The sequence below is a fragment of the Stegostoma tigrinum genome, chromosome 19 (assembly GCF_030684315.1).
Source record: "Stegostoma tigrinum isolate sSteTig4 chromosome 19, sSteTig4.hap1, whole genome shotgun sequence".
Classification (NCBI taxonomy): Eukaryota; Metazoa; Chordata; class Chondrichthyes; order Orectolobiformes; family Stegostomatidae; genus Stegostoma; species Stegostoma tigrinum.
In genome coordinates, this window is record NC_081372.1 from 42,544,059 (window position 1) to 42,556,142 (window position 12,084).

Sequence of the window (12,084 nt, forward strand, 5' to 3'; positions counted from 1 at the left end):
ATTTCACAGTGTGACTAATCATAATTAACTAGTGATGAGTTACAATACCCAGAGTAAAACATTGCAATGTGTTCTGTTTTTCCTTCATATTCTCAGTAAAAGCAAGAAGAGTTTATTCAATCTTATTAACATTTTAAAACTGAGGGTGTAAATGGATTCAGAGAGAGTAGGAACTACAGATGCTAGAGAATCCAAGATAACAAGGTGTAGAGCTGGATGAACACAGCAGGCCAAGCAGCATCAGAGGAGCAGGAAAGCTGACATTTCGTTTGAGGTGTTGTTCTTCTGTTTTATTTTTTAATACCAATGCACAGCATCTCATAAAAACAGCCAATTTTGGAATCATTGGTGATGAGTTTTTGAATGAAATTGTTGCAGAAAAGCAGCGAAAACTATGGCACTGTGATCACCATTGGGTAGTAGACTGGCCAAGTGCTTCCTTTTCCCTGAGCAGCAGTGAGGGAGAGTTGAGAATGTTGCATCCATAACACAGACTGCATATACATCTCTTTAAAACAATTTCTTTTTATTCTCTAGTATTTTTTTTTCATCATTCTATCTCTCTGCATTCTTCACTTGTTCCATCTGAAGATATCCGCAGAATTAATTACCTGATGAAGAAATTACATTTAAAGTCTGGAAAAGCCAAAGGTATGTCGCACAATGGACTGAACGACTTGTATTTTCACTTCCCTAACTATACTAGCCACATCTAGTTTTTTACTGTCTTAATTTCACCAATCTTCATTGTGTTTTAAATCATTGTTCTCCTTCCTTTATTTTAAACAAAATTTGCTGTTTGCCTGTAGGTGTTCTTTTATATCCATTGTGTTTCATTCATATCAAACCTCTATTCTGAGTTTAGGTTTTGTTCCCTTTTCTTTCTTATTGCTGTAATCAAACTGACTTGTCTCTAATCCAGTGTCACACTAACTATACTTCATGAACTATATGATGCAATATTATGCTGTCAGAGTTCAGAGGATGGAAGAAAGTAGCAGGATGAAGTTTGGTTGGATCAACGATGTCGTTTAAGCTGATAAAAACAAGAGGAATGGAAACAGCATTTTGTTACATTTAGAGGAAGTACATAATTTGCAGATCCAAACGTTCTGTGCAGTGCAAATCAGGGTTAATGATGAGAGGCACATGACATCATGAAATAATAAAATCATTGTCTTCTCCATCTTTATACTCTGCTCTATCACTGAGTTTAAATAAAACAATGCACTTATGAAGATTATCTTGTGTTCAGTATTTCACATTAAAAATTTTTAGCTCATTTGGAAAACTACCAGATCTGAGCCACTAAAAATATTTTGAAATATACATTTTTTATCCTGGAATATTGAACAAGTGGGAATCCAGCCTGCTGACTCCAGAACCAGATGATAGTTGACCAGGGACAGGCAAATAATGAGCTGGGCCGCTTAGAAGGCCTATTTCAGTTTTCTGGAACTTCGGCCCCGTCATTTCAGAAACTGTTAGGTCCTCAAACCTCACCCTACCAACCAAACGCCCAGTCCATGCCACCTCTGTGGCAACTCTCCCAGAATCTACCATAGATGGAACTCAGAAGCTGTGTGGAGCTGAAAAGCAAAAACAAAAATCCTCTAACAACTGAGTACAGCTTTCGATCATTCTCTCTTGATTGCGAAGTGATCTGCTCTTCGCAGAACCCATTCAAAGCTTCTGTGTTTTCTCAAGTAATTAACGTCTTAAAAACAAACTTGAATCCAGATCCCACATCAAAGACAGCTAATCCTTTAATAACCTTTTAAACTATCAATCAAACTGTGACCTCTGTAGTCCTGCTGAGATAGTAGCTTTTGAAAATTGCCTAACCATAGACAGTAGCATTATACTTAGTCCTTGGGGAAATGTCAACAAAGATATTGGTTTAAATTGTTCAAACAGATGCCACTTTTCTTTTTAATCTCAGAGTACTCCAGTAGAGGTTATGTTTTAATCTTTGTCATAGCTTTACTTTTCAACTTTAAAGAGCAGGGGATTTGAGAAACTTCAGGCCACATCAGTATTCTACCCTTCAAGAGTATTTATAACTACTCAATGAACATTTGACTCTCATACTTTGAGTTAAGGTCCAAGCAAAGCTAAAGTGGGGTTTGTTGAAGTCAGCTCTTGGCTCATATGGCCTGCTGAGTTTATGTTTCCATCCTTGTGAAGCGTGCTGTACCCCCTTTCTCCTACCAGAAAAACCTGGATCTACAGAAAATGGTTACAAGACTTCCCCTTGCGGCTCCCACTTGCTGTTAAAAATGTTGCTCTAAAATTTCAACAAAAATGCTTGAATTCTAGCTATCCTTGAATTTGAAATCCATTCCCATGGTGTGAAATCAAGCATTACAACCAGTTAGCATAAAGGCAAACATTTTCCGTATAAACTGTTTATTTTCCGGCTATTATACAACAGAACCACCTTAAATTCAAATATTAGCTATGATTCATTGGAAAATGTTTGGTACGTTTCTGTAGAAAAGAACAGAAGCATGATAGCTTTTACATTTGCATTTTGTAAACTTATTTGGTGGCTATCTTTTTTTTCCATTAAACACTAAGTGCATAACCAAAGAATGGGAAACCCAGCACTCCTGAACAATTTATAATACTTGTGACACTTTTCAATCCAAGTCTAAATTGGAGCAAGACTCAACAAATAACAAAAAACACACCACTGACTAAGGATAGCATGAAACTTGTTTACCATATGGGTGTAGGGGTCTGGTTTGTCATGATTGTTAAACTTAATTTAGGACACTGTTAAGACACACTAATACTTGCCAAATGAACATTGCAGATAAACAATTTGATGGGATGATAAAATACCATCTGTAGGATTTCAGGAGTTTTATACAAAAAAATGGTCAATACAAATATGTCTTTTTCTTAAGAAAGAGCCATTTACTAAATTACAAAGAGAGATCAAATATTTTATTAATAAATAAATGATACTTATTTCAGTGATAAGAGATTTCAGCTTGGAGCTTCCCTGGCATGTCAAGCAGCTTCAATTGTTCACTTTCTGCTCTGGCTGTATCTGCCTCAATGGGAGGGTTCTTGAATGATATAATAAAGTGTGAAGCAGGATGAACACAGCAGACCAAGCAGCATCGTAGGAGCACAAGAGCTCACGTTTCGGGCCTAGACCCTTGTGAAACGTCAGCTTTTGTGCTCCTAAGATGCTGCTTGGCCTGCTGTGTTCATCTAGCTTCACACTTTGTTATCTCAAATTCTCCAGCATCTGCAGTTCCCATTATCTCTTCTTGAATGATATGCTGCTCACTTCAGGGTGATAGGTGCAGGAGTGAGTCAAATTCACCAACCCTGGGAGCAAATCGATGTGGAGGTGGGCCATGTGTGCAGATATGTCTTGAGTACGTACAAAGAGTACTCCAGTATGCAGCTCCTGCTGTGAGACAGAAAACTGATAGTGTGGCTGCTGGATCATGAGAAGAGAAAACCATCAACATTCAGGTGATCACTAAGTGAAATTGTTGTCCAACCAATGGTTACTGAGATGGCCTATCATGGGCCTTATATAACAAAATATACAGATTATTGCTGCACAGTTAACATGTGTAATGAAGCAGCTAAGCAATAGCAGCAATTTAAAGTCTGCTTAACAAGGTTCAGGCATGGAGCTGGCATATCAATTGGGTCTGAAATTCTGCAATTTACTTAGATTGGCCCTATGCTTCCAGGTGTGGCTGAGATGGTCCATGCTCTACTTTTGGCCTTCTACCTACCCTTTTAACTCTCGTTTATTCGAATGTGGGTTTCCTTTGACCATCACAATCACATACTGACATCACCATCGAGTGTCACTCAAAGGGAGCAGACCGTCAGGGTCTTGTGCATTCAGGAGCAAAACCTGCCTGGTTAGCATTACAGGGACCAATGTTAGGTCATCCTGCATTCAAAGAAGACTCCCCCTCCCTTCCCACTCCATTTCCGCCACCATCAGCAGTCAGTACTGAATTAGAAAATCAGGCTCCTGCATTCTAGGTCATGTAGGGTGACAAATAAAGCTCAAAACCTTGCATGCTCATGTGGCAGCATCTGTGGCCCAGAGAGGGCTTGCTACACAAGCACTTTTAAAATATCAGAAATGATAAAAAGCCACAGCTGCCTGACCATGCCACCAGTGACCAACAGTTATGGCCAGACTGGTGGGGGAGACTTCACGTTGATCCTGGAATACTGCACATTGTCCTTCTGCTAGAAATTAAACCTGCAGCAATCAGTTGTCCTCTGGACACCATCCGGAGCTCACAGACCTCTTGGAAGATTACAGGTAGCCATTCCACACTCAGTTTGACCTTCCCTCAGTTGGCTTGGGCAGGAGAGTGGTCACGGGATTAGTGCTGGGAAACGCATATGTAGGCCAGCAGCACCAAATTATTAGCCTGTCCATGTCAAATGCCACCCCCAAACCTGCTGAAAGTGCTGACCTTGAACAAGAAATCTGTGTTGGTGCTGCAGTGTCAGAGGTGCTGCCTTTTCAATACTCTATCATCCTGCAGTCATGTTCTTCCCCTCAAAGGTTCACATGTTGGTATTTGCAGAGGGCCATGAGGTTCTGACAATATTTGTCAGTTTACCAAGCGCAGGATTTATTTTAACAATAAAAGGTGATCTGTTCAGTATCACATTTGCTGATCTGGTGCCACATCAGAATGTATGGCCACTACTGAGACTGCAGTCCGTCCCTAACGACAAGTGGCCGAGCTGCCAGATAGCTGGGTTGGCTTTGCTGGGGTCAGTCAGACAGTCCCAGGTGAAGCATTGATGGGCAGCGATCAGGAGACCCAGCCCAGGGTACAAATGGTACCTGTGATAATAAGTGCAGGGGTGTGGGGAGAATCTCCCTTCAGTCAAGGCCTGCCTGAATACACGACCAAGGTTCCCTTGGTAGTATTAGGATTCCTCAGTAAGAGGAGGCCCTTAAATAAAAAATAATTGACAATTTAAGCAACTTAATGGGTTTAATGGCAGATGACCTGCCGATTTCAGCCCCATTCCAGGTAATATACCAGCAAAGGCATCAAGTACAGCATTGGAAGCTACCCAGTGTTACTTGGCCCTGCCTGCCATCATGATCGGAGAGGCTGGCAGTGAATTAGCGAACTAGGAGAGGTGTTAAAATTTGCCAGAGGTTTAAAAAAAAACAAAGTTTTTATTTACAGTTTTATCCTGCATCAAAATTCTGCCCATCTCCTTCCACCCAGTACTGTTAGCTTAAGGCTGGAACTGTGCACAAGTTCCAACATTTTCTTGAGATAATCAACTTTGAATGTAGCTTCTTACAGATGTAGCTTCAGCAACAAATGTTATAATGTAACGACCCTCGAAAAAAGACCTCTCAACATCACCTACATTGCAGTCGAATAATTGTGAGATTTTGAATTGGAATATTATGACCCACTCATCACTTTTAATACATTATGGGTGGTATTACTTCCTGTTAGCTGAAATCTTTAGTCATTCATGGACAACTCGCGACACAGGATTTAAGATCCAAATGTGGAGTGAAACGTTGAAAGGTAATACATCTCATAACATGTTGGCAACTGTCTAGAACTATATAATCATAGAATTTTACAAAACAGAACGAGGCCCTTCAACCCATCATGTTTGTGCTGGCTGCTGAAAGAGCTAACCAGCTAGCCACATTCTTCAGCCCTATCTCTGTAGCCCTCTAAATTAATCATTTTCAGAAATATACCCAGCTCTTCTTTGAAACCTCATTATGGAGACTGTGTCCGTCACTCTCCCACACAGCACGTTTGAAATCCTAACAACTCTCTGCATAAAGAAGTTTTTCTTCACCTCACTCCTAGCTCTCTTGCTGACAGTGATAAAATTGTGACCCTTGTTCCTGACATACCAACTAGTGGAAACAGAATGTCCTTCTTTATCCTGTCAAAATTGTTTGTAATTTTGAACATGTCAATAAGGTCCCCTCTTAATCTTCACTGCTTCAAGGAGAATAAGCCCACTTTCTTTAATCTTCCCTTGTATCTAAAATCCCTCATTCCTGGTATTATTCCATTAAATCTGCTTTGAACTCCCTCCAGGGCTTTAACTTCCTTCCTTAAATGAGTTATCCCTGACTAAACACCATACTCCAAAAGTGATCTAACCAATGGTTTGTAAAGGTGAAGCATCACTTCCTTTCTTTTGTACTATGTGCCTTTATTTATCAAACCAAGGGTCCTTTAAGCCTTCTGAACAACTGCTTCAACTTGCCTGGCAACCTTCAGAGAATAATGCACACGAATCCTGAGGTCTCTCTGCTGCTGCTGTCTCCTCAAAGTTACAACATTGAGCTTGTTTTGTCTCTCCATGTTTCTTAAACCAAAATGCATTACCTCACCTTTTTCTGAATTGAAATTAATTTGCAAGACATCTGCACATTTAGCCAACTTGTCAATGCCCTTCCAAAATCATTCAGCATTATCTCCACAATTCACTTTTCTCCCCAACTTAGTACCATTGCCAAATTTAGAGACTTTTCCCTTGACACCAATCCTCAAATTGTTTTCAAAAGTTAGAAAAAGCAAGTGTCCCAACATTGACTCCGGGGGAACACCACTTTCAACTTTTCTCTGATCTAAGAAATGCCCATGTAGACCTGCCCCTTGTCCCTGTCTTAAACTTTGGTGTCACATTTACAATGCTCCAGCCCCTCCGGATTATCCTGTCTTCAGAGGGACCTGGAAAATGTCTGTCAATGACAGATTAAAAAATTATGATCCAACATTACATGTTGTTCATCAAATTACTTTGTTGTGTTTTCGATAATATTGTTTTTTTCTGAAGATGTATTATTTTAAACAAAATCTAATTAAAATGTAATAAAATCCACTCTTTAGGTTTTAAACGAATGATTCCATCATCCAAGTTGAAAATACTTCAAACAAATTTTTTCTCCTTTATGACGGTTTTCAGGAATTATAGTCTAAGCAATGCATTTCTTGATTAATTTATGCCATTTTACCTAATGTATTCTGCATCTAATATACAACAGGCTTATTGTAATCACAAAATGCTGATAAGTCACAAGCTCTGCAAGCTTGTGTCATAGAGCTTGCATTGTGCATTGTGTGATTCACCACTTGTACGGGTCCACTTTCAGGCCTTTCCTGAGGCACGCACGATAAGCCACATGGTGTCAACTGCAGTTAGTTGCCATTTGTACTTCCTTTCAGTGCAGTTAATTATCACATTACAGGGTACTAATGTGTGACTACCATTTCATGAAGTAACAGTGTTCTATTTATTTGTGTACTCGGAATTGTGATGGTTCTTGGACAAAAACAAGAACTATATAAGCTCGGGTCAAGATACAGTTTTTAAATTGTTTAGGATTGACTAACTTAGGACATGACTTTGAAAATAATACCAAATCTCACATCTCACACTTAATGTTGAGTTGTAGCTAAGAAATGTGCTTTATGGTTGCAGTATTGGATAAAGAAGATTAGTTAAATATGGTGAAGGCTTCTGAGGAGCATTCCAATATTGCAAAGAATAGAGATGTGAGAAATGTTTCAAGGTGATTATTCAGTTTTAATGATGTTCTAGCACTCGAGACCATACTCTGAACATGGAGAAGGTCTTAGAACATAGAACATAGAACAGTACAGCACAGAACAGGCCCTTCAGCCCACAATGTTGTGCCGACCATTGATCCTCATGTATGCACCCTCAAATTTCTGTGACCATATACATGTCCAGCAGTCTCTTAAATGACCCCAATGACCTTGCAGTCAGTGTTTTCTGTCGTTCATTATATTGACACTTAAAGTGGTTAAATAGCTCCAAAGAATGTAATGCTCAAAGCACTTTTGGAGCCAAATAGTATTGGTTTAATGAGAACATGCATCACAAGCTGTTCTGAAGTACCATTGCATTATCCTGCAAAGTCATTATGGTCTATTTATGAATGAAGTCAAATGATTAGACTATGATTTTACCATCGTAGGTGGCATGGAAAGATACTTTTGCCTCTTTTTGTCATCTCACTAACTGAGTTCTGGGTGAGAAGGTTCAGTAGTATCAATTAATGGTCAATTAAGGGTTTCAACACACCACCTCACTGAGCACCACCTTCCCGCTGATTGGCTAGCTGCTGCTGGTGTCCCAGTATACTGGTGTCAGACCATGTTATTTGCTAAGAAATTCACTTATGCGCTGCCTGTTCTTAATGAGCAACTGGACTAGCTTTCTTGGGAGTGGAGGTTAGTGATGAGTTCATCGTTTTGTATAAAACAAAATTGAGAAACTTCCATGTCACGAGATCTTCAGAACATCATGCAGAATAGCATGGAAGTTCTCTGAGTCTATTGGAAGTAATATATAAGTGGGTAAATGTGGATAGTTATGCCAGTTCTTCAGAGTTCCTGCTGAAATTATTGCAGCAGTTTGGGAGAGTCTTCTCCTATTGTGGCTCAACAGGATTCTTCTGTTCTTTTTTCACTCATATCCTTGTCCTGTGTGTGCGCCTGTATGCTCACACACACACACACACACACTGCATTCATTGTATTTTCCCCAATCACTCCTTATGACAATGGATTGCTCTTGAGCCAAGAGACCATAATTTCCCATTGGATGTGCAATTGAGAGGTGGGATAAATCCTCATTGATCCTATCTCCATTGCCTGCCTGTTGGGAAGAGGGATTTTCATTGGTTCACAAGCAGGACTGCTGTTCAACTAATGGCTGGGAGACAGGGCATCAGGGACATGGACTCTATGCTGACTTAAATTGGCAACCATTGTGGTGGCTGGTGTCACTATGTGGTCTCAATAATAAAAGAGGATTCTGATATCCAAAATGACCAGAGCAAACAGAGAACCGTGCAACGTGGAAAGATAGGGCAAGATTAGGCATTAAAATTTCATTGCTGCTCGGCTGGTTTATATTAAAATTTCTCATTTTTTTCCATCAATAAACCTGTTCAGTGCTGCTACTATGCTGCAGCTGGTCAGTTTGAGAGCTGCCCACGACTTCTCCATGCATGAACATTTCAAAACGTCAGAAATCACTTTCCCACCTGCCCTCTATTTTTCCCCTTGCTGTTTACCTTCCTCGTTCTCTGGGAAGTTGGTCGAGTTGGGAGCAGAGCTAGCAGTGCAGTCAGCAAGCAGTGGCACCACTTTTTTGTAGTCCCACCCCATTTCCGTCCTGATTGGTGCTGGGAACATCTGTCCCAAGAAATTTCTCCTGAATTTACTTTTTGATTTATTGGTGGCAATCCTGTAGCTTTGGTGTCCCCCACAAGAGAATTGTGGAGTCATAGAGGTCCACAGCAACTCGTCCCTTCGAGTCTCTGCCAGACCAAAACAACCACCCAACTGAAGAAGAGCAACAAACAAAAAACAGTACAGCGCAGAGAAAGGCCCTTCGGCCCACCAAGCCTGTTCTGAAACGTGACACCATTCGAAATCAAGAAATATTTTGCATCTACATGGTCCATATTTCTCTATTCCCTGTCCATTCATGTATCTGTCAGATGCTTCTTAAAAATTGCTATTGTATCTGCTTCTACTGCCTCCTGTGGCAGTGCATTCCAGGCACTTGATCTGGCACGACTAAACACCACCCTCTTTCTCAAAGACCTGCCTCTCACTTCACCCCTAAAATTAAACCTATGTCTCCTAATAATTAACATTTCTACTCCGAGCAAAAGACTCTGGCTTTCCATTCTATCTATGACTGTCATAATTTTGCCAGCCTTAATGAGGTCACCCCTTCAGTTTCTGATGTTCATGTAGAAACAAACGAAGTCTGTCCAATCCTTTCTCATAGCTATTATCCTCCAAAGCAGGCAACACTCTGGTAAACTATTCCTGTACCCTCTCCAAAGCCTCCACATCCTTCTGGTAGTGTGGTGATCAGAACTATATGCAATATTTCAAATGTGGCCTTACTAAAGTTCTATACAATTACAACATGATTTGCCAATTTTAGCACTCTATACCCCAACCAATGAAGGCAAGCATGCCATTAGCATTCTTGACCACCATATCCATTATGTTCCCACTTTGATTCCTCTGCATGTTAATACTGATGTGTTCTCCAATTACTGAATACTTCCTTCCTGCATTAGACCTGTCAAAATGTACCACCTCACATTTGTCCAGATTAAATTCCTTTTGCCATTTCTCTGCCAACTCTCCAGCATATCCTGCTGTATCCTCTGGCAATGCTGCTCATTATCTGCAGCTCCCCAATTTTGTGTTATCTGCAAACTTATTAATCAGACCACTTACATTCCTTTCTGAATCATTTATATGTATAACAAACTGTGAAACAACATTGGACAGGGATTTCCAGTCAGAAAAATGCACTTCCACCTCTCCTCTCTGTCTTCTACACTAAGTCAGTCTCTTACCAGCGCACTGTGGATCCCATGTGAGTTCACCTTCTGCATCAGCTTGCCACGAGGGACTTTGTTAAAGGCCTGCTCAAGTTCATGTAGGCAACGTCCACTGCCCTCAATCATCTTTGTCACTTCCTCAATAAACTCAATCAAAATCGAGAGTCACAACCTTCTCCGAACAAAGCCATTCTGTGTGTTGCTAATCAGTCTATATTTTTCCAAATGTGAACAAATCGTATCCCTAAGAATCTACTCCATTAATTTCCCTACCACTGATGTAAGACTTACCGGCCTGAAATTTCCCAGAGTATCCCTGTTCCCCTTTTTAAACAAATGAACAACATTGGCTACTATTACCTAATCCTGTGGGACCTTGCCTTTGACTAAAGAGGAAAAAAGATTTTGCAAAAAGCCCCAGCAATTTCCCCTTCTCCTCCTTCAGTATACTGGCATAGTTTACATTAGGTCCTCGGGATATGTCTGCCTAAGTGTTTTTCAAAACACCAACCCATTTTTTTTGTATCAACATGCCCTAGAATATCAACATAACCCTCTCTGGACTCACCGTCCACCATGTCCTTGTCCTGTGTGAATACCAATGCAAAGTATTTGTTAAGGACCTCGCCCACATCCTTCAGCTCCACATAAATTCAAGCCTTTGGGACTTAATCCTGTTTACGAATGTCATTTCACGCCCCCTTTAGCCCTCCTAATGCCTTGTTTAACTTTTCTCATGTTTTCTTTATATTCCTTAAGACCTCTGTGTGTCTTAATTTTTCCTAAACCTTATGTATGTTTCCTTTTTCTTTCTGATTAAGCTCACAATTTTATTTGTCATCCAAGGTTTCCAAATATTGCCATCCTTACCCTTCACTTATATAGGAACATGCTGGCTGTGAACTCAACTGAGCTAGCCTTTAAAAGATTTCCACATGCCAGATGTGGATTTACCTTCAAATAGCCACTCCCAGTCTACATTCCCCAGTTCTTGCCTAATATTGTGGTAGTTAGCCTTCCCCCAATTTAGTAATTTCACCCAAGGATGACTCTTATCCTCATCCATGATTAATTTAAAACTTATAGGATTATGGTCACTGTTCCTGAAATTGTCCCCCACTGAAACTTCGATCATCTAGCCCGGCTCATTCCCCAATACCTCTTACATAATTGAACTATTTGCATGTTGCTTCAAGAAATCCTCTTGAGTGCACCTAACAAATTTTCCCCATCTAGGTCCCTGGCCTGAAGGGAGTCCCAGTCAATAAATGGGAAATTCAAATGCAACGAGATCTGGATAATATCCAGGTTTGGGCTGACCATTGGCAAGTAACATTTGCACCTCACAAATGCCAGGCTTCAACTGGGACTCCAACTCAGCGACAAGGAACAGAAGCTTTCGGTTTTTGATCAGAGTGTGGTTGTGGGTGTAATACTGGTTAGGACCACCCATCAGCCAGGAGCAATAAACAGGAAAGCCCACTGTCTTTTGTGCCTTTCAAGCACTTAATTAGTCACCCGAGGGCCTGGTGCCTGAATCACTTCTCAGGCCCAGCACCAGATGAAGCATTTGGTCACTCAGAGACTGGCAGTCACCGGGAGCCCCTTCAGAGATTGTAGTTGTTAGTCTAGAATTTCCAGGAGCAGCAAGCACAAATGGTAAGTCTTCCAGAAGG

At 40.6% G+C, this 12,084-nt stretch overlaps 1 protein-coding gene across 7 annotated transcripts in view; it reads left to right on the forward strand.

The window, feature by feature from the left end:
• bcas1 (brain enriched myelin associated protein 1) overlaps positions 1-12,084 on the forward strand; it is a 103,195-nt gene that overhangs the window by 32,454 nt on the left and 58,657 nt on the right. For 5 of the 7 annotated variants that reach the window (XM_048549902.2, XM_048549901.2, XM_048549903.2 and 2 more), the window contains one exon: positions 592-651. The exons of the other annotated variants lie outside the window; for them this stretch is intronic. In XM_048549902.2, coding sequence (XP_048405859.1) covers positions 592-651 — 60 coding nt within the window. The remainder of the gene's footprint in view (positions 1-591; positions 652-12,084) is intronic. 7 annotated transcript variants of the gene reach the window in all.